Source organism: Thunnus thynnus, chromosome 4 (genome assembly GCF_963924715.1).
Source record: "Thunnus thynnus chromosome 4, fThuThy2.1, whole genome shotgun sequence".
NCBI lineage: Eukaryota > Metazoa > Chordata > Actinopteri > Scombriformes > Scombridae > Thunnus > Thunnus thynnus.
In genome coordinates, this window is record NC_089520.1 from 11,565,825 (window position 1) to 11,586,636 (window position 20,812).

Genomic DNA, 20,812 nt, shown 5'->3' on the forward strand with positions numbered 1-20,812 from the left:
CGTGCGCCGAGAGCAATGAAACAACACGCTCACTGGTGTGAAGGTACAAGGCAACGGGTGGCATGATGGTGGGTTGTATGTTACATTCCCTGTTGCACACTCGAGCAAATTGCTTCTCATTGAAGTTAAATCGCTCCGCAGGATGACTAAAGTTCATGAGGAGAGATTATAGACTGAGGCAGTTTTGAAATTAAAGCCCTGCATCCTCTGTGTTGAGTCACAGACAGGAGATAAGTGAGGATTACAGTCAAAGATGTGGACATAGAAATACTCAGAAATGTGCAATTAATGTGCACACACTGTACAAACATGCTGTCTGACCTTGTGAGATACAAATTGCTATCTACTAGATCGCTTGCACACAGCTGAACATAATCGCAGCTTAATTAAAAGGTGCCAAGATAAAGAATCAGTGAGTTCACAGGCAGGTACAAGCAGCTCAAGTTGAATTGAATTGATAGCAAAGTCCTTCATCCTTCACCTTACTCTCACAGCTTATTAAACGTGCACTTCACACTCCGATGCTTACACATTCTGCTTGGGTTAATAGACCTTGTCACCTTTTGCATCAGTGCAGCTAACAGCACTGGTAGGCATACACACCAAAAGACAGCAAGAGACAGCCAGAGAGAGGAATCAGGGTGTGTCTCAACAGCACTCAAACATAATCTCAGCACATATGTGACCTCTACTGACTAATTAATGAAACTGCATCTCTTAATCTCTCATTCTGGCCACAGCGTGTGCCGCAGAGCAGGAGTCTGAAAGCATGTTTAACTCAGTGAAACATCAAAGTGCTGCTTGTTGAACGAGACAGAGTCATTAAACATAGACCATCCTGCCAAACTCCCTCTGCCCTAAACACAATTAACTCATTTCCCTCCTGAAATGTATCTAATAATGTGTATTGAATGAATGGAGGTTATGTTTCCATATCTTAAATCAACCAAATGACATCATATGAAATATTACAAACACTTTTAGCTCCTTGTGTTTGAATAGCCGGCTTTGTTTTCTCATATGGGGAAAAAAAAATAAATCACACAGCCCTCTAGAAAGAACAAGAGCTTTATTGCTAAAAAGTTAAATTTAGATGGATTAGTCACTTGATTAGTGGACACTGTGGAGGAACACGCATTTAGTTTAATGAGTTGCAATTAGGTCGCTGTTGACCAAATAATTCAGTATTCAAATGGAGTTAGAACACGTACAAAAGCATGCACTTACAATATGCAAAAATGAGGCTACACAAGATTATTTTGGCGGAAATAACACACAACAACATCAACCAAAGCATCAGCCACAGTGGATTTAACGCTAAAAATCAGTGTGCATACGGCCAAATACACTAACACAGCGACGGCTATCCGCTATGCAAACACATTTCTCAACGTGAAGTCAGCTCACCTCTTCCAGCTCTTCCTCCCTCACCTGACAACTTGGCAGAGCTTCTGTGAAAAATGTTGCCAAAAGGGAGACCATTATCAGGGGAGGAGTCCTGGCTTCAAGTCAGGTCAAATGCAGAGAGACTGTGCTGAATTCCTCCATAAGCAATCACCACTCCTCCGCACACTGATGGATGGACCTCAGCCCAGCCCCATCCCTGCCTCTTATCTTGCTCTGCCTCTTATCCTCTCCTCTTCCTCTGGATTAATCCATTGAGTCCCTGTCACTCTTCTCCCTCTCTTTCTCTCTTTTCCCTCTCTGCCATGAGCATGATCACATGTGCACATACTACACAACAAGCCAAGGCGGATGTCCACAGAGCAGAAACAGAGGGGCTAGTGTTGGCCAATCGCTGGCTATAAATAGGCTCCTTGAGTTCACCATTGTCTCTTCCTATGATTGTGAAGAGCCTAGAGGGCTTGGAGAGAGGGAGGAGAGAGGCATCACTCTCTGCTGGCTATTACTTCCCTCTTCATATCGACTTAAGTCTCCCTATCAGTTTCACCTGATTTTCCTCATTTGTAAGGAAACAGAGCAATACTGGAACAAAAAAAAGGAATAAATGCTCCAGAAAACATAAGAGTGCCTTGTTTTATTGAGGTGAGCAGCAGGATGACTTTGTCTTTCCTGTATCTGTTGTAATGGAAAGGTCACATGTGTGGTGCGCTCAATAAAGTGTGAAAGACAGGGAGCTTCAACTTTCACAATTGTTGAATGTCACAGTGGACAAGATCACCAGCAAAATGCCAACAATGCCCTTAATGTACAAGTAGTATTTGTAGATGTTGCATACAGTGTTGTGCATATATTGTACAATTATCTAGTCCACATGGAGTTATAAGGACACCAAAAACACAGTTTCAGCGGTGAAATAAGAATGTAACTTCTTAAACATAAAAAACATTACACTGCAAACAAAGAACTTAATGTCCTCTCTCAAGCTCTACACATAAAATCTGCCAACAAAAAAAAGGTTCCTTTCCTAAAATACAACTACAATTGTGCAACCGAAATAAGTGAATCACATAACACAAAAAGCCTATCCTCTCCAGACAGAGCATTAAACTTGGCCTTGATTATGGCTAATGGTAATGGAGCTGCAACGATTAGTCGATTAACGGATCAGTACATTTACAGAAAATCAATTGGCTAGTCATTTTCCAAGCAAAAATACCAAACATTTTCTGTTCCTAGCTTCTCAGATGTGACATTTCGACTCTTTTCTTTACCATATATGATAGTAAACTGAATATCTACTGGTACTCAACAAGTAATTTGAATACAGTACATCTGCTTGGGCTGTGGGAACGTGTTTGTCACAATTTCTTGATATTTTGTGAATTATCAGCAATGAAAATAATGTTAAGTTGCAGCCCTAAATGGAGCGTAACTGTGGACACAAATCTTTCACTTTTGGTTGAATTCTTCTTTTTCACATGCATGTAAGGTTCAACATTATTGTTATTTTTTATGAGATAATCTGTTGGTCATCCAGGTTTGTACCCAACATCAACAGACCATCTTTCCACATCTTTACTTGTGCCTAGCATTACGGATATTATACTGTAATCTTTTGAAAATGAATCATACAAAACAAAGATATTACCTCACCCCAAGACCAGGGACGCCCATACAAAATCTTCCAATTCAATAGGTATTGTTAAGTCAAAAATAATATTAGTAATATACTATAGTAAAGTATATAACCAATGAAAAATTAGTATTATTTAAAATGATGAATCACTTAAGTGTTGTCAGTAGCCGATTACGGCTACAGTAGGTTGGACATATGCATAATATGTGTCAAGTAAACATTACCAGAGAGAAATTTCTGATTGACCTCTTGCCCTCTGAGCAACATGGCTCATTTAAACACACCCACAAGGTCTCTGGAGACGGTGACTAATCCACTGAACAATCCACTGAGCTAGAAGGGATAACCCGTGCTTTCAGTAGAAACACCTTGTAAGGCAGTGGAAACAGCACTTCCTCTTTCATCGGACAGATTTGTAGGCAGTCCTACGCTGATATCACTGCTGCAACTTGTCAGAGAGAGAACAACATCAGCAGGGAGTACACACATCTAACACGCAAAGTCAAGGAGTATTTCATGAGGACGTACTATGCAGGACTGTCATGAGAAAATGTCAAATACGGTTGAGCACAAGGATCTCAAACAAATACAGTTCTTACTATGAAATAATAAGAAGAAAACATTCTTCTTTCTTCTTTTTCAGTTTCTATATTCTCACATTCAGTTACTCAATTTGAAATATACAGCATATAAAGTAATGGGACAGTCTGTTTTTGTATTCATAGTCCCCCAGGTTTAAGATAGTTAAGCAGGAAAATGATACCAAATATACAACATAGCTAAGGAGGTTTTTTTAGAGACAAACAGTGAAATGCTCTTGACTTGCCAAGTCAGTAATCTGACCTCAATCCAACCGATCATGTGTTCCTTTCTAAAGACCAAACAGATGGAAAAAAGAAAAGAAAATTCCCTGAAACAAGCAAAGAGGGTAAGAGAGGTCTATTCAGGCCAGACAGAGCATCACCAGAGTGCTTGTTGTTATCTGTGGGTCATTGACCGCAAAAGATGCACATTGACACTGACATATTTTCCGTTTTTAAGTCGGCAAATTTGTTAGCAAATAGTTGCTTGTTTACACATTCAGGTCACGGAGCAACATTATCATTCATTTGGAGTTGTGATTCTGTCCACCTGATGAATGTTAATCCAATATTCACTCTTTTAAGCTCTGCTTTGATCTCAGTTCTTGAGGCAAATATCTGGCTCTGTAGCAGCTAAACGCTACACTGTGTTCACCAGTCGCTAATTTTGTCTATCTGCAGTTCAGTGCTGGGCCTGTGGTGTACAGTGGGTCTTTAGAGCTTTTGCACTAAAAACAGCTGCCTGCTGCAGCTGAAAACAACACTAAGAGAGCTCTGAGACTGAACCAAACAGTTGCGGGCTGTCAAACCAAAACAATGAGTTGAAAGACTGACTTGAACAATGAGTAGGGTGATAATTCTGTGGTTTTGTCGCTAATATAAAGTATTGATTGTAGCGGCTTTAATTCTGAAAGTTCTGTTGACTTTCACAATTAAGTTCTGTTCCATAAAATCTGTGAATTGCATCTAAACAGTGTTACAGTTCCTACACTGCTCATGTGATGTGAATGTAGCTGAAAGTTGGGACTTTAACCTCATAGTCATTGTTACATTTCAAATCCAGTGTGCAGAATGATGTGTTATATTAGAGCCAACACAACAAACATGTGCCTTTGTCCTAAAACTTTCTGATTTCACCCTACATTAAAACTACATGTGGCTACAAAGTCTTGATTTTCAATCATTCCCTAAACTTCCATAAAAAAAAACTAAAATGCAGCACACACACTACATCATACAAAATGCACGGTTGTTTCTAGAACAATCTGAGTATACTGTAGCTATGTACCAGTGATCATCTGAACAATCAGAGCAAAATACAAAACTTTAACACTCAGAGGACGTCATCATCAGCACCAGTTACCTCTTGTTACCATTTGGGGCCGCCAGCGTGCAGAATTACCTTGAACCTTAACAGTGAGGACTCCTTTGTATACATGACGAGTTACTGTTAACCTGTTGCTTACAATACTTAATCCTCAAAGTGTGGCAGAAGGTTGTGTGATTTCACCAAGTACGGCAGCTTAAGACTCAGTTGGCGTAAATGTATCTGTACCGCCTTCAATCTCCCACCCTCCCAGTCCATCAGTGACTCTCACCATCTTTTCTCCTCCTTTTCCTCCCTGCATCTCTCTCACTCTCTGTCTGTGTTTCCTGACTCCTCCCTCAGTTCAGCCTGGTGTCCACTCAGCCTCCCTCTGCTTCTCTACATCAGACCAGTGACAACTTCTCAACTCAGTCGTCTCTTACTGTCACTGAATAACCAGCCAGAGGAGCCGCCTTTCACCTCAGTGCAGGTAGGAGTCGACTTCAACAGTCAAATATATCAACACTTAACCGTAAGATTTCATTGTAGAGGGAAGGGATGTTTGTAATTGTATGTCCTGATGTTTCAGACTTCATTTGAAATTTGAAAACAAGTATAATTAACTTTTCTTTCTACTCTAAGTATATTTCAGAGGTCACTGGGTTCAAATTGGTCAAATCAAGAATAAAATATAATGAAAGCAACAATTTGTACTTAAAGTTTGAATTTGAGCGTCAAGCCAGGTTACTTTTAATCAAATAATTATACATTAGTCCTGCTTTGCATACAGTTAAGAGGCCGAAGTTTAAAGATAGAAAATATCCTAATAAGGTGTTGGACAGGAAGGTTTAAACTGCAAACACTTTGCCGAACATAAGATAGGAAATAAACTTTCAAAACGAAGCTAAGAAGAGCTTTAAATATAAAAAAAAAACAAAAAACATTTTTATCATCAGACTAATTGATGATCAGGCTGAAACTATTTAAAATGGGTGTTAAAAAGACTTTAAAAAGACTGTTTGGCTTGCCATGCTTGGACAACAAATTGAAAATGATCCAGATCTGAATCATAGTCTGTTGGGTTGTCTGAGGTCAGGACTGTTAACGTGATTACAAAATGAAATGCAGGGAATTTCCTGTTTATCCGAGATCTAGTAGATTGTTGACTTTCTGTTTGGATGAAAAGCCTGGGCTGATGTATCTCAAACATTACATGAACGGACATTGGTGTGGTGGTTGTACAGAGCGTATTCTGACGTCATTTTATCAGCATGAGGAGGTTCGTAGATATCTGAGCAATGACAGCAGGTACTTTGCATTTTACAATTATGTATGAATAGTCCTTCAGATATCTATTCATGCCAGGAAGCTGCAGCAAGAAGAGGGAACGAAAGAGCAGTCTATCAAAACAAACTGGTAATTCTCCTTTTATAGATATGGTTGTATCTTGCCTCAAGTGTTGTAGATGACCTCTGTCTTCTCAGCAACACTGATCTGAAGTCCAGAAGTGAGCATAACATACACAGTGAATAAAAAATGTACACAAAGCAGCTCTCTTGTATGCTCACAGAATGCCTTTCGGAGGAGGAAACAAATGCGGCTGCTGCCAGAAAACCGTCTACTTCGCTGAGGAAGTGCAGTGTGAGGGGAAGAGTTGGCATAAATCCTGTTTTCTGTGCAGTAAGTATTCAACTTCTCATGTAATCTGCTTTATGTGCCGACTAAATAAACGGCCCTGAAAAGTGCCAGGATGGAATGCGCAGTATTTGGCATCGGATAGGAAACTGAGTATCCGCAGGTTTTCGCTCAGACATCTCAGACCTTATTTGGATCTACTGGAAACGTGACAAAGGCTTCATCTTCCTTATATGGCAGAGGAAGGTGCATGTACAACCCCTCAACCACAGACAAGTATTTATCTGAGCCAGCTAAGCACATGATGGAATGCCATTTAATTTTCTTTAAATGTCATGCATAGTTTTCGGTAACATCACAGCTAAACATCTGTGAAAAAAAGGTTGCTTACAGTTTAGAGAGTTAAGTTTGTTTTGTTTGCTGTAGATGTTTGTTGACTAAAATAGATAGATTTGTACTTTTAATTAGTTTTTTCCTCCTTTTCCTTCGCTGTCAGTGGTCTGTAAGAAAAACTTAGACAGCACAACGGTGGCCGTTCATGTGGATGAGATCTACTGCAAATCATGCTATGGCAAGAAATATGGGCCAAAAGGCTATGGCTTCGGAGGTGGAGCCGGCACTCTGAGTATGGACACAGGAGAGGGACTTGGAATCAAGCCTGAAGTGTGAGCAAAACAGCACTTTTCCTGTAAAAATACTTCACATAATGTTTGAATGTACCCACTGAATGGTTAAAAAAAAAAAAAACACACATCCTGTAAAACATCTGGTTGTTGTTGTTGGATAAAAGCTTCAAATGAGGGTGGAAACAGATTATAGGAGCCTGCATACTGTATTTATAGCTCCCAATAAAGCAATGTTTCAATCTCAGTGATCCTTGTTGATCTGTTTCCTCCCTCAGTTGAATTCCCCTCGCCACTTTCTTTAAAGCTATAATGTTTCTTGACAGACAAGCTCCTCATCGCCCTACAAATAACCCCAACGCCTCCAAGTTTGCCCAGAGAGCAGGGGGCTCAGATGTGTGTCCTCGATGTGGCACCACAGTGTACGCAGCGGAGAAGGTCATTGGTGGAGGCAATGTAAGAAAGTTCTATGCTGTAATCTCAGTTTTAGAGCTTATAAATTGCACTTTGATTTAACAATAGGAGCTTCTAGCTTATTGATTTGTCAGTTGTCAATATATGTTTGAAGCCCGGTGCTTGATCCAACTCTTTGCTCTTCTCCTCAGTCCTGGCATAAGGGCTGCTTTCGTTGTGGCAAGTGTGGCAAAGGACTGGAGTCCACGACCGTCGCTGATAGAGACGGAGAGATCTACTGTAAAGGTCTGTGTGTATCAGTACTACACGAGCTTTTACTACAGAGAATTTATATAGTATTCCTCATTAAATAAATGAAAATCCTCAGTTAAATAAGTCAGTACTGCAGTAAAATGTAGGTATTAGAGCACTTGAAGTCGTATTCTAGTAGGCAGTAAATGTACAACAAATTGTACTTAATTGTAATTGTAATTAAACCTCAGTATGCAGAGCCAGAGGAATTTTCCAGAAGCCCAGTAGCTCAGAAGGCTGTCTGACCTTTTGCCATTTATATTTTTATGTGTTTATTTATATTTGATGATATGTGAAAACTGTATTTCAAAGGTCATGTTTACAGTTAACTATTTCAATAAAGCAGGACCAATAAATCAGTGATGCCAGTATGAGCCAACATTAGTTTATCACAGATACATCGCTACTGACGTGTATATACGTTGATAATTGCAGTACAGACATGTCAAAGATGTGTTTGAGGTCATTTCAAAAGTGTTGTCATTACCTTGTTTGTCCACCAGAGAGCACTGAAAAGTCTATTTTCCAAATGTCTCCATCACAATTCTTTAATAACCAAATTTAAGGGATCCCTGTCAAAGGGGTGCCACCATGCCTTAGGGGGTTACATAAAGACCACAAAACCAGTTTGACTCTCTCCCTTGACTTGACTCTAAAAAAGTGACCTCTGTCAAATGTTTCAAAACAGTATCTGCTACTATATTTTTATTAAATTGTTTTTAACTATTTTTCATTTCTCATTAATTGTATTTTGATTCGCAGGTTGTTACGCAAAGAACTTTGGTCCCAAGGGATTTGGCTTTGGACAGGGTGCAGGAGCTCTGGCTCATTCCCAGTAAAGCCTGAAGCCACAGCCCACCAGGGACTGACATCTGGTGCTCTGATACCATCACTTTAGGATCCTCCAGTCAATATCAAGGCTATTTTACTCTGCCCTTTCACTCCAGCTACAGGCAAAGAGGAATGAAAGAAACACACTACACACAGCTTTTTGCACGTGTTCACCAATTACATTTTGCTCCATATGTTGCATTAGAATTTGGTTTATAATTTTCTCGGTTAAGTATTTCATACTAAACAGTTAAAACACACTGAATTCTAACCCTGTTTGGAAGTGCACATTGTTTGTGTATAAACTGAATAGTTAACAGCAATCTGACTCCGTTTCCAGAGAAGAAGATAATGAAAAATTAAACAAATTAAACAGTGTGGTTGCAATAAGAGACTCTCTGCAATAACAGAACTGAGTTTGGCAAATGTTGAGAACGATTAACATCTAAATCAGTCGGTGTCTGAGAGAGAGAACAAAATAACATCAACATGTTCCAAGACTGACAGCTGTGAAAAAAATAGCTAGGGGAGTCTCACATCATGCTTCAGTGCACTCAAGATAAAACCTTCCTCTCTGCCTCACATGTCAAATGTTGTAAATATTGTCTTGAAATATGTATTATTACTGAGACACAAAAATAAATATATGGCATCTATCTGGAATGTTTTACTTTTCCCTGTGATAGCATAATATGCTCTTACAGCAATTTCACCAGTCAAAACATAAGCAAAATATCTGAATACAAAGTGAAATTTGGCAAGCTACACACAACTGTCATTGTTCTTTTCGTGGTTCTGATCTGATGAAATCCGTGTGTATGCTTGTGTGGTGTTGAGTGTGCTTGTTTTCTTTCCAATCATCATCATCAAACAGAGAAAAACGCCAGCTGTGGTGGTGAACAACGGAGTCGTAGTACTCTGCCCCGTCTCTGCCTGCACCGAGCAGTTGGCACACTGACCAGAGTGCCAGGCAGCTGTGGTGATGGTGGTGGTGGTGGTGGTGGTGGTGGTGGTGGTGGTGGTGGAGGGTCAGTTGTTCGCTTTGGCACAAACCATAACATGTGTGAGCCACAAACAACAAAACTAGGTCTGAAATCCACACAAATAATGAAAGTATTATACTCAAGAGCTGGGATCTGCTCCAGAGCTTTCATGTTTAGATTAATTATTGGTGAAACAGAGACGTGATTCATCCTCGGTTAACTTCAAATGGATATAATTTTTGGTCTAGATGTTAAAAACTCATGAACATACAGTAGAGTTTAATTCCCTCTAGTTGTTTACTCATAAGAAGGCAACAGAGAGGCCTGATCTTACAGTAAATAATCAGGAAAAGATGAGAGTAAACGTCCCCATTAAGCCCACGTACCATATAAGCCCACTTGCAACTTCTGAGTCAAATAAAAAAAAAAAAAAAAACTACATCATAAATTTTTGCTGTGTCATGTTTCTTCCAATGAAGCTGCTTGTTACATAAATGACACTTTTTATTGTAAGCCAATCAGATCTGTTGATATTGAGGCACATGTGTGACATGTGCCTGCTGATCTAATAAGTTTTTCATATTCATAAAACTTTTTTTGTATATTTCTACTCCTGTTTTTGGTAAGTACTATTTTGTTATCAAAATGTAAGTGATTAGTGTTTTGAATAAGACATATGTTAGATCATTACTCTAATTAGATTAGCAAAAAAAGTCACACCGTCTGAGGTAGATGTAAATGAGTATAGTTAATTACTTCTTTGCATGATCAATTTATACTTTTAATGTTATGTTAGAGCACCACATATAGATTTATTTCCTATAGTTGTTTTTTCAATGTCATGTGCATAGAATAATATATTGTCTTTTAACTATAAATTCACTGATGTTCCCTTTAAGCCCACTTGATGGTTTGAATAGGGATTTTCAACCTTTTGACCTTTGAAACATTTTCCTCCCTAATTTTGACATCTGCACCTTCAACCTCATTTCCTCCCATCCAGGAACAAGATTCAGGATGTAGAGCACAGGTTCATCCTCTGCAAAGCAGCCCTGGAGGGACCTGGACCACCACGCAATCGTAAGGTCATTGAAAATCTGTACAAAAACAAGATGAAAGCCATCAAAGACTTGTTAGCGTAAGACTGCCAAGCAAAGACAACCACAACATGAGCAAAAGATTGAAACAACCAAAATAAAGCTTAGACCTATAACCTATAGGTTACATGGAGCAAATGAAGCAAATGATAGCCTAACAAAAACAATACAATCACCTCAGAAAGCTCAGGCCAACGTTTAGCCTGGGAGAAAGTAGATACTGCAGAAATGTTGACATCTGTTTAGTTTATTTTGCTAATGATAATGATGAAGATGCTAATGATGAGGCTAATGATACATGAGCTTCAAGATGTTATGACTGATGTCTCCTCACAATAAACGTCATTTACTATCCTTAGAACATTAGTATTGAACCTGTAAACTGCTTTTCTTTCTTTGTCAGTCGGTCTTGAGACATCTTCATAAAAACATCTGCACCTTCAACCAGTTGACTGGACCAGAAATTTTGGTCAGTTTCAAATGCCAACAGCACACCATAGGATAGAAATACAGATAAAATGACAACACATACTGACAGATAAAGTATTGACGAGTAATTTCCACTATAGTTTTGATTTTGTTCATAAATAGTTTTTTTTGGCTACATTCCAAGGAAGACATGTTCTAAGTTTACCTTTTTCTGGAATGACAACAGAGCAAAAAGGCTGGTCAAGCCTATTTCAAATGCCATTTATGGGCCATAGGATAGGAGTGGAGAAAATAGATATACATATATACATATATATATATATATATATATATATATATATATATATATTAATCAACAAATCATAAGGTGGGCTTATGTGGAACACCCATGGGTATGTTATAGGTACCCATTAAGCCCATGCCAGACGTTTGACATATTTTGACAAATTACACAATAAAAACATAAAATATTGGTATAAATTAATTATTTACACTTTAATTTTAACTAAAATGTTCTCACTTAAATTGAGGCACAATATATTAAAAATGTCTGAAAAGGATTTGGTGGGCTTAATAGGGACATTTACCCGACTTAATTTGAAGGAACCTGTTCACTTGAAAAATAAAGCTTATAATGATAATTTGGTAAGTCTTTTAATAAAATCTGCCAGTGACAGTCATAATTTCAGCCGGCGAGAATTTATTTTCTCCAGCTAGAAATACATTTTACATTTTGTCATTTGGCAGATGTTTTTTTCCAAAGTGAGGCAAGACAATCAAGCGTTAGAGGACAGTGACTCTGAAAGAGTCGTGGTACAAATTGGTACAAATGCAATGATAAAGAGCGCTAGACAAAGCTTTCTTAAAATATGTAAAGTAAGAGCAACTGGAAGTACAGTAGACAGGTGCATAAGAAATACCATTAGTACGAAGAAAGAAGTGCAACAAGCAACAAAGTGCTGAAAAGGTTAAGAGGCCCATTGAAATAAGAAGCCTGCTTTTGTCTACGTCTGACTGTCTGTAATAAACGACCCATTGTTTCAAAAATTACTATGAATTTTGAATGGAAAATGAGCCGACATTATCACAGTGAACTGCATATCTCCCGTATGGGAACGGAAAGCTTTACAGGCATAGCAACTGTAACTAAGGGGGGGGGGGGGCAGAGCTTAGTTACTCATTTCATATTGTACTTAACATTAACTCTACATTTTAAACGAGGAATTGAACAGTGCTATTACACATATACATACCATGTAACACATATGGATAACAACTGCATGATACAACTGCACTGCTGTATGATGTCTCAGCATCTATATGAGTCAGTTTCCTAGAGACAGTCTGGCAAACACACACAGCGCTCTGTTAATCCTGCCACCATATATACTGTGGAATTATAATCAGCTGCCATGAGCCAACAGCCTGGATCTCAGTATCATCAATCAAATCAGCATCAGGGACTTTTAACTCCTGACTCAGCTGGAGCAAAATAACAATCCTGCACATTTTAACAATCTACCACTGACAATAAAAGAAGAATTAAAAGGATTCTGTCACAGACAGTGCAAATGCAATTATCTCAGACCTCCACAGATTCATTTCAGAGATTGATTCCTCGCTAGCAGTATTCCCCCTAGTAGAGTCCCATGTATGTGAGCTTGCACAATGCAGAATGAACCTCTATAAATACTAAACTGCAATAAATAGCAGGGTTGGTGGCCCAACAGGTCTCAGTGGTCTCATGAGGCTACTGAACTGCCTGCTGCTCATAGAGTCCACTGTCGGCACTACCACAAATGTAAAGCATGTGTTCAGTGTAAAGCATAGTAGTACTGAAATGCTGTTTTAACATTACCATAGTTTCCACTGAGTGTGCAATATACAGACTGGTGACATATTAAAGCAAAAACCTGAATAAATATGCGGAGAAACATTTGGAATGCAGAGGCCTCTATACAGGACACTGAACTGTTTGATTAGTATGAAAATGATGTGAATCATATGCTCTGGCCTTCACAGTCACCAGGTCTTCACCCAACAGAATACCTGTGAGATCTGGAACTGAGACAGCACTCTCCACCACCACCACCACCACCACCATCATCAAATCACCTAATGAGGGAATATATTTTGGAAGAATGGTGTTCATCCCTCTAGTACAATTATAGAGACTTGAAGCTGTTCTATACTCACTATGTGTGCACAGAAGTTGGAAGCAACTGTGAAATCGTGATAACATGATAGGATAAAACACAGCTGGTTTTAATGACAGTGGGACAAAAAACGATTGACAAGTATGTCATTTGATTTAGCAATTTTTAGGAAGGTTTTTCTAAGAAAACCGTAGCCTAGCAAAACATCTAGTGATGTTTTGGTGACATGTTAGGTACTTTCCCTTGTCGTTGAGAGTTGTTAATACCCTAATCCTTTATCCTCCCTGCTCCCTCTCCGGTAATTGATTGGATAGTACAGACAGCATGTGTGCAAATGACATGGTTTAATCGCTCTGGTCACACAGTACCAACAAGTGGAACATTTATATTTATATTACAGACTGGTCTTAGATTAATAGGTCATAGAGCAGAGTGGCTCTATGGATGGCAATGTCTGTCTGTCTGTCTGTAATACACGACTCATTCTTTCAAAAATTACTATGAATTTTGAATGGAAAATCAAATTGGAAATGTTATCATGGTAAACTGCATATCTGCCATATGGGAACAGAAAGCTTTACAGGCATAGCAACGGTAACTAAGGGGGGACAGGGCTTAGTTACTCATTTCATACCGGACTTAACATTATCTCTACATTTTAAATGAGAAATTAAACAGGTCTGTCTGTCCATCTGTCTGTCAGTCCACAGCTTTGTTACCTTGAGAGCAGGTTGCTGCCGTGTCACTACAAAGTGTTGCTATATATATGACCGACTTTCAAACTGGACGTCCAGGTTTGCGTCACTGCTGTACAAGCTGAAGACGACTAAATCTCTAACACAAGCACAACTGAATTCATGGATTAATTTAAGGACTCATTGTCCTTGCACGAGTGAACTGAGCACTTAGACGCGTGTTCACACAGACAGACTCATTCATCTGTGTTTACATTTTGCTCTGTGGCACACACACTTTAGCCACAAAACCCATATACAGAGCGTGCGCACATATAGTATGCAAGCTGGGACCCCATATCAAAGAGTGGCAGCATCACATGGTGCTGCAATTTGTCTATGTTTAGTTGGAAAGCCTCAGCCAAATGTACACTGGAAACTGCATTCCTGCCTTAAAACCACGGCTTAGCATTGTCTGCAGCTATTATCCTAATCAGACCAAGAGGCCCTACACTCTCAGGGGGGACAGAGCATGTCTCCACCATCACTCGCAGTAGCCAAAGAAAATTTTCACAACATCTTCCACAGTAACAAGACAAACTGTTACGGCTGTTATGGCTGCTTGAAGTTGGCTTCAATTTGGAGAAAAACATTCTGTGTACACTGCGGCGTACAAGAGCAGAAATGATCCTACCTAAAGATGTAAATAGTTCAACCATGTGAAACAGAATAACAGATTAACAACCAAAAGAAAAACTGGTCAAGTGAAAGTCAACGAGGATGTTGTTTATCCCGTCCTGGCACACAGAAAAGTTCACACACATTATTATGAAGAAGCAGAGAGTAGTGATCTATCAACACAACATTACAATCAGTGTTATCCTGAGACCACTCCTTCATCATGATGTGTGTAGTTGTGCGTGTCTGTGTGTGTTTCTATTTAAGTCTCCTTGTGACATAGAGGAGGGACAAAGGGGAGCAAGAGATAAATATTCTAGTGGGCTCTTCTCTCCATCACTTTGTGTCTGTCTGCATCCATAGCATCAACACAGAAAGGTAAGGCCATGTATCTCTGCTACTGTAGTTAAAATACGTCTCCATTGACTAAGGTTGTATTTGTTTGATCTGAGAACTAGCTTTTACCTTGGATTTGATCAATTTGATTAGATATTATTTAAAATATTGGTATTCAGAATCAAAATTTAAAGTAATACGACGTGTCTAAGCAATATTACATAAAAAAAGTGTTGATAATTAAATTGCTACAACTATGTCCTCAATTATAGAATAATAAAGAATACATTTGACTCTTAAAAGTCACTGTTAATTGGATTTGAAACTGTTAATTGGATTGTAGAACTAGGGGTGGGTGATATATATAGAGTCCTCCATCTTTTTGCAATTATGCATCAATATATGGTACATTTTCTGAGAAATCAATTCAGAAAATGGTTTATGTGTAATATAACTGGACAGAAATGTCAATTTTTGTTTAACCAAGAAATTAAATATCTGACAAATAATAGTAATTCATCACATTTTGCAAAAAATAAACATATAGTATTGGCATAAAGCAGTCCTTAATTGATTTGCAATGTTTTTTTCTAATTCTTTCTTTTTTCTAATGGGACAAATAATTGATAAACTCAACTGCGTGTTCTAGAAAACAAAGCTACGCACTGTTACAAACATGGGGGACCCTTACTATATTTGTGTCTTTATCCAGTGGAAAAGTGGGGGTGAAAGCAGGAAATGTTATCTGTCCGGAATAGCTGCCTTGCTTCTCCCTGTCTGCCATCACTTGCTTTTTGGCAGAGGACTGTGCTATCAGCACTGGGAGGTGACCAGCTGATTTTGTCCAGCAGGCCTTTCTACCAGTAAGACATAACAATGGTGTATAAACAAAACAAAACATAAAACAGGTGGCCATAAATGACAAACCATTGCTAATGCCTTGATTAATAATGGAGTAACAATTAACCCAAGATAGCAGTAAAAGATCACACGTATATGTCTCTACATATACTCTTTAATCCCATTCTTGTAACACTATACGGTCGACTCTGACATGGAATGTATGTATAGTGGAGCTAAAATGGAAACCATAGTTAAGACCCATTGGGACACTAGACCCAAGCGGTCCCCGATGTCAAGCACTTCAGAGACAAAAGGTTTTATTTTTGTCTTCCAGGGAGAATTGAAATAGCCAAGATGCCTGAGAAAGCGTAAGTGTATTGTGTTTCTGTTTCTTGTTTCCATTTCATCAGAGTTCATACAGGAAATGTGATTCATCTATAGAAACACACATTATGACAGTTGGATATTAATGTTAAGCTTTGGTGTCTTTCATTTTGTCTTACATGTTTACAAATGAATGTCCACCCATAGAATGGAGGTAAGATGACTAAAAATATACTGACAATCTCAAAATTATTGTCTAATAAAATGCCAATAAGACAAACTCTTCATTCTTTTTGCAGAGGAAATCTAAAATCTCAGCCTCTCGCAAGCTGATGCTAAAGGTGAGTCCTCAGTCACGTTTCCAAAGACTGAATCTACAGTCAGAAAAACAGTAAATCAAGCAGTTGTACAACAAGAACTGTGACAACAGGATGAAAGACCTGTGAAGGCCCACCATCACCACCACCATCATCATCTCACCCCACACACTCCTTCGTCCTATGTGCATCCTACATATGTAACACATATGCATATTTAAATGTATTTGTATTCATAACTTCACCTAAAATATATACATACTGCATGTGTAGCTACATCTACCAGAACCATTAGCCTACTTCTGCACATATTTTGCACAACTTTTCTTTTTTTTACAACCCACAAGTAAGCTACATGTAGCCTAAGTATTGTAATGTGTATAATTTATATAGACTGAATTCCATTTACGTGACTTTTTATTTGTTGTGTTTATTACTCAGAGTTCTTATCTGTTACCTTGTTTCCTGCACTGCTGTAACATTTGATTTCCCCCTCTGGGCATCAATAAAGTCTTATATTATCTCAGTTACATTTATTTTTGTGTGGTGTCTCAGAGCTTGATGGTAGCCAAGGCTAAGGAGGATCTGGAGCAGGAAATGGTAGAAAAAGAGGAGCAGAAGGAAAGGTACCTGGAAGAAAAAGCTCCTCCAGTACAGACGAGCAGCATGTCCTTAGCAGAGCTACAGGTAGCATTTTACACTCACCACTGTTTTGTTCAGATTTGCAAACTAAAACTCTTTAAATTCTGTTGTCTGAGATGATTTATGCAATATTACAGGTGACATCTAATTCTTCTTATTTTCTATATAGACATTATGTCAAGAGCTGCATGCCAAAATAGATGTGGTGGACGAGGAGCGGTATGATATTGAAGCCAAAGTCTTGCACAACACCAGAGAGGTAACATAACACTGGTTAAGAATGATAACAATGACTAAGCACTGATAATTTCCATATCAACAGCAAATAAATAAACAGACACATATCTCGAAGTTGCGACAGTTTGCTGATGTAGTCCAAAAAGTACCGTGTATCTCAACATCTAGAAAGTTCAGCTTTAAATTAACTGATTATACTGGGCACACAAATCTTAATAAGTGGAATGGCTGTCATTGTCCACGGCAAATGACCAACAATAACTGTTTCTGTACTTTCACCACAGATCAAAGACCTAAACATCAAGGTACTGGACCTGCGAGGGAAGTTTAAGAGGCCCAACCTGAGAAGGGTCAGGGTGTCTGCTGACGCCATCCTGCGCTCCCTACTGGGCTCCAAACACAAGGTCTCTTTGGATCTGCGAGCTAATCTCAAATCAGTCAAGAAGGAGGACACAGAAAAGGTGGGTTTGGAGAAAAGAAAAGCTTAGGGATAGGCTTTTGGTCAGAGGAAAACGTGATGCAATCCTGTTAAACGTTTTGTTTTTTTTAAGGTTAATTTCCATGGAACATGAGCAGCAGTTGTGGCAAGGATGTTTTCCATGGTGATAATCTATGTAGCACATTTTCACATTAGGCCTTCAGCTGATGCTCCTATGGAGGGTGACTGACAAAGTGTGACAAATGTTTAATTAGCTTTTCTTAGCTTGCAAAACAAAAAGAAACCACTGTTGCAAGGGTCAAAATATCAGATTATTCCTATAGTACATATATAGTGATTCTGGTTAAAGGAGAGGTTGTAGCTGAATTGAGAAACTGCATCAAACATCTGACTGAATTCTTGTAGACCAAACACATGGACTGAAAGGGGAATTACATAAATCCTATGTGCATAAGATCCTTTTCCCTTAATCATATTAGAGCAAGTCACTCTACACTGGAAAATATTTTAAAATACAGTTCTAATATCTATTCCTTGTGCTGCAGGAGAAGACAGTGGAGGTGAGCGATTGGAGGAAGAATGTGGAAGCCATGTCGGGCATGGAGGGCCGCAAGAAGATGTTTGATGCAGCAAAGGGCCCCAGCCAGTAGACAGGTGTTAACAAACGAACAACTGGCTTTCATTTTATGTCAAATACAATCACTTGTCATGCATAGCGTGTTGGCCATCAGCACAAAACATAAATGCATAAAAACTCAAACTCTTCACAAGGTCACAGAAAATATCTTAATATTTTATATCCAGTGTCTTTTTCCTCTAACACCCAAATTTACAGTGTGTTTAGTTTCATTGTCACTGAAATAAACACAGCATATGCAATCTCTCACTCTCTGTGTGGCTTTTTTTTTGTTGTTAATCTTTTTAATGTTGTAATGGTTTTGCATTCACAGACATCAGTCAGCTGTTCTGATTTAACTTTTAGTGGATTTCTGACGTTTTTCATGGTGATGTGCAGTTTTATCCACTGCTTGTCCTGCACAGACATATTTTAATGAAGGATGCAGAAACATAACCTTTTTAAGACAGTACACTCAAAAACAATGTATCAATAGGCCTAGTTCATAGTGTAGATCGAGTTTTCACTAGAGATGTAACAATGAGGCCGGGTAATCACCATAAATCAAAGCTAAAAATTTAGGAACCAAACAGCAACCACGCAAAAGCTAATCTTAGCCACTACAAGCTCAGCCATTTCAAAGAATTAATTTACAAGTACTACCGATGCAAATAAGGTGTATGCACAGCAGCAGAAGAGCAGAAATTAGCAGCAAGCAGATGCTAACATATCAACAAACAGGTCTGCAGGAGATTCAATCTAAATATGTATGCTAGAACAAGCAGTTAATACTTACTGTAGCTTGGTGAAGTGAAGAAGTGGTATATGCAGTTCAGCAGGGAATAAATCCTAAATCCTCAGACTTTCCTCTTATCTTTGCTCTTGCTTGTACTTTAGGTTTACCTACAGTATATGTAACGTACGGAACTGGTAACGATGGGTTGCTTACATAGAACTACTGCATTTAAACCTGCAGTGGGAACTTTTACATATGAATGAACGTCCGTTACATTCAAACGAGTTCACACAATGCTTAATGCTTAAGCCTATCACCACCAGATAAATCTCTCTGTATTTCATATTATACAGATTTTAATCTGGTGTCGGGTTTGACACTCCCGCGCTGGCAGGATAAATGCTCGAATGCAGACTTCCGCCAGCCAACTTCTGGTTAGTCCTCTGCTAACTTGAAGGGGGGTAAAATAATTTAATCGTGCGGGTTTTCTACATTTTCCAAATGTTATCGGAGCGAAAATTCTTATAGTGAAACGAGTCATTTCACTGGGGTTGTGTGATGCTCAAAACACCCACCGTTTTACAGCTGCAACAGTAGTGATGTAGTATGACATAAGCGTTGTGTTTTTGTAAGTACTCTCACTGCCAGGAGGGGGAGACAAGAGTCCCGCACTCCAGCTTTAATTGGAACTTTCTTAAAGTATTAAAACAAAAAAAGAAGCACAATTGTCCAGTTAGTCAAATTGAATGACTAACACATTAAAGTACACATTCATTGAAAATCTATTGTTGCAGAGTGTGTTTTGGTGTATAGACAATATTATGCTATTGTGGGCAGTGGATCTGAGCTCATGACCCCAGTGTTTGTTCTTAAATTCTTGTACATTGACCATGAATTTGTATTCATATTTTTAAAAGATAGAAAGTTTAGATAACATCAACACCCACAAACTTTCTCATCTGATGAAATCTTTCCAAATGTTTGGGTTGAGTGCTAGGTTTCAAATGTCATACATTCATTGACAGATTGATTCAGATTATTATTATTAGATTCTCAAAGATGACACAGACAGGAAGATGCTTTGATGCACCCTCTCCACATGATGGCAGTATCAACTCACAGTTTACTGAGATCGTGGCAGAGATGTTAAACTAGCAGATTTCAGCCAAGCAACTCCAGATAAAAACCTGGGTGAAAATATTGTTTATGTCTAAGTAAATGCTGTACAGTGATTTGAAAAGCTGAAGGGTATATTAATAATAAGTCTCAAAAAAATACAGGGACTTGTGTGAGCTGAGGTTCCTTGTTAAGACTAGTGTCATTTCAGGGTTAAAAGTATTGGGATGTCTAAGTGCTTTGTGTTGTTTGTTTAAACTGACTCAGCCAGATGGGTGGGGTTGCTACAATACAGTTGAGAAAAGAAATAGTTTATTCAATCAAAGGAAACCACTTAGAACACATTACTTTTCTGTGATTGTCTGACTTCCTAACATTGTTTTACAGCTTTTGTTGCAGCCCACTCAACTAATACTAGAAACACAAACTCTAAACTTTCAAACAAAAACTTCTTTCATTGAGGTGTTT

General features: G+C 38.6%; 3 protein-coding genes across 5 annotated transcripts in view; 2 read left to right on the forward strand and 1 right to left on the reverse strand.

The window, feature by feature from the left end:
• The window catches only part of nav1b (neuron navigator 1b), an 89,229-nt gene extending 69,407 nt beyond the window's left edge, over positions 1 to 19,822 (reverse strand). For all 3 annotated transcript variants that reach the window (XM_067586686.1, XM_067586685.1, XM_067586684.1), the window contains exons 1-2: positions 19,289 to 19,822; positions 10,689 to 10,801 (exon numbers count right to left, since the gene is read on the reverse strand). The gene's annotated coding sequence lies outside the window, so the exon portion shown is untranslated. The remainder of the gene's footprint in view (positions 1 to 10,688; positions 10,802 to 19,288) is intronic.
• On the forward strand, positions 5,266 to 9,377 carry csrp1b (cysteine and glycine-rich protein 1b). The gene is made up of 6 exons (XM_067586687.1): positions 5,266 to 5,417; positions 6,498 to 6,607; positions 7,059 to 7,227; positions 7,512 to 7,641; positions 7,791 to 7,884; positions 8,653 to 9,377. The coding sequence occupies exons 2-6, from the start codon at positions 6,499 to 6,501 to the stop codon at positions 8,727 to 8,729; spliced, it is 579 nt and encodes a 192-aa protein (XP_067442788.1). The 5' UTR covers positions 5,266 to 5,417; position 6,498; the 3' UTR covers positions 8,730 to 9,377.
• On the forward strand, positions 16,532 to 18,762 carry LOC137181176 (troponin I, slow skeletal muscle-like). Its single transcript, XM_067586690.1, has 5 exons — positions 16,532 to 16,582; positions 17,114 to 17,245; positions 17,370 to 17,459; positions 17,722 to 17,898; positions 18,422 to 18,762. Exons 1-5 carry the CDS (start codon positions 16,574 to 16,576, stop codon positions 18,524 to 18,526), a joined length of 513 nt encoding a protein of 170 aa, XP_067442791.1. The 5' UTR covers positions 16,532 to 16,573; the 3' UTR covers positions 18,527 to 18,762.
• Positions 19,823 to 20,812: the final 990 nt, after the last annotated feature.

Excerpts from the sequence above, each read along its gene's own strand:
- LOC137181176 (XM_067586690.1), top strand. Across the intron at positions 17,460-17,721 it reads TCTTGCACAACACCAGAGAG|ATCAAAGACCTAAACATCAA; the intron begins GTAACATAACAC and ends CTTTCACCACAG. Across the intron at positions 17,899-18,421 it reads AGAAGGAGGACACAGAAAAG|GAGAAGACAGTGGAGGTGAG; the intron begins GTGGGTTTGGAG and ends CTTGTGCTGCAG.
- csrp1b (XM_067586687.1), top strand. The coding sequence starts at position 6,499 with ATGCCTTTCGGAGGAGGAAACAAATGCGGCTGCTGCCAGAAAACCGTC. Across the intron at positions 6,608-7,058 it reads TAAATCCTGTTTTCTGTGCA|TGGTCTGTAAGAAAAACTTA; the intron begins GTAAGTATTCAA and ends CTTCGCTGTCAG. Across the intron at positions 7,228-7,511 it reads CTTGGAATCAAGCCTGAAGT|ACAAGCTCCTCATCGCCCTA; the intron begins GTGAGCAAAACA and ends GTTTCTTGACAG.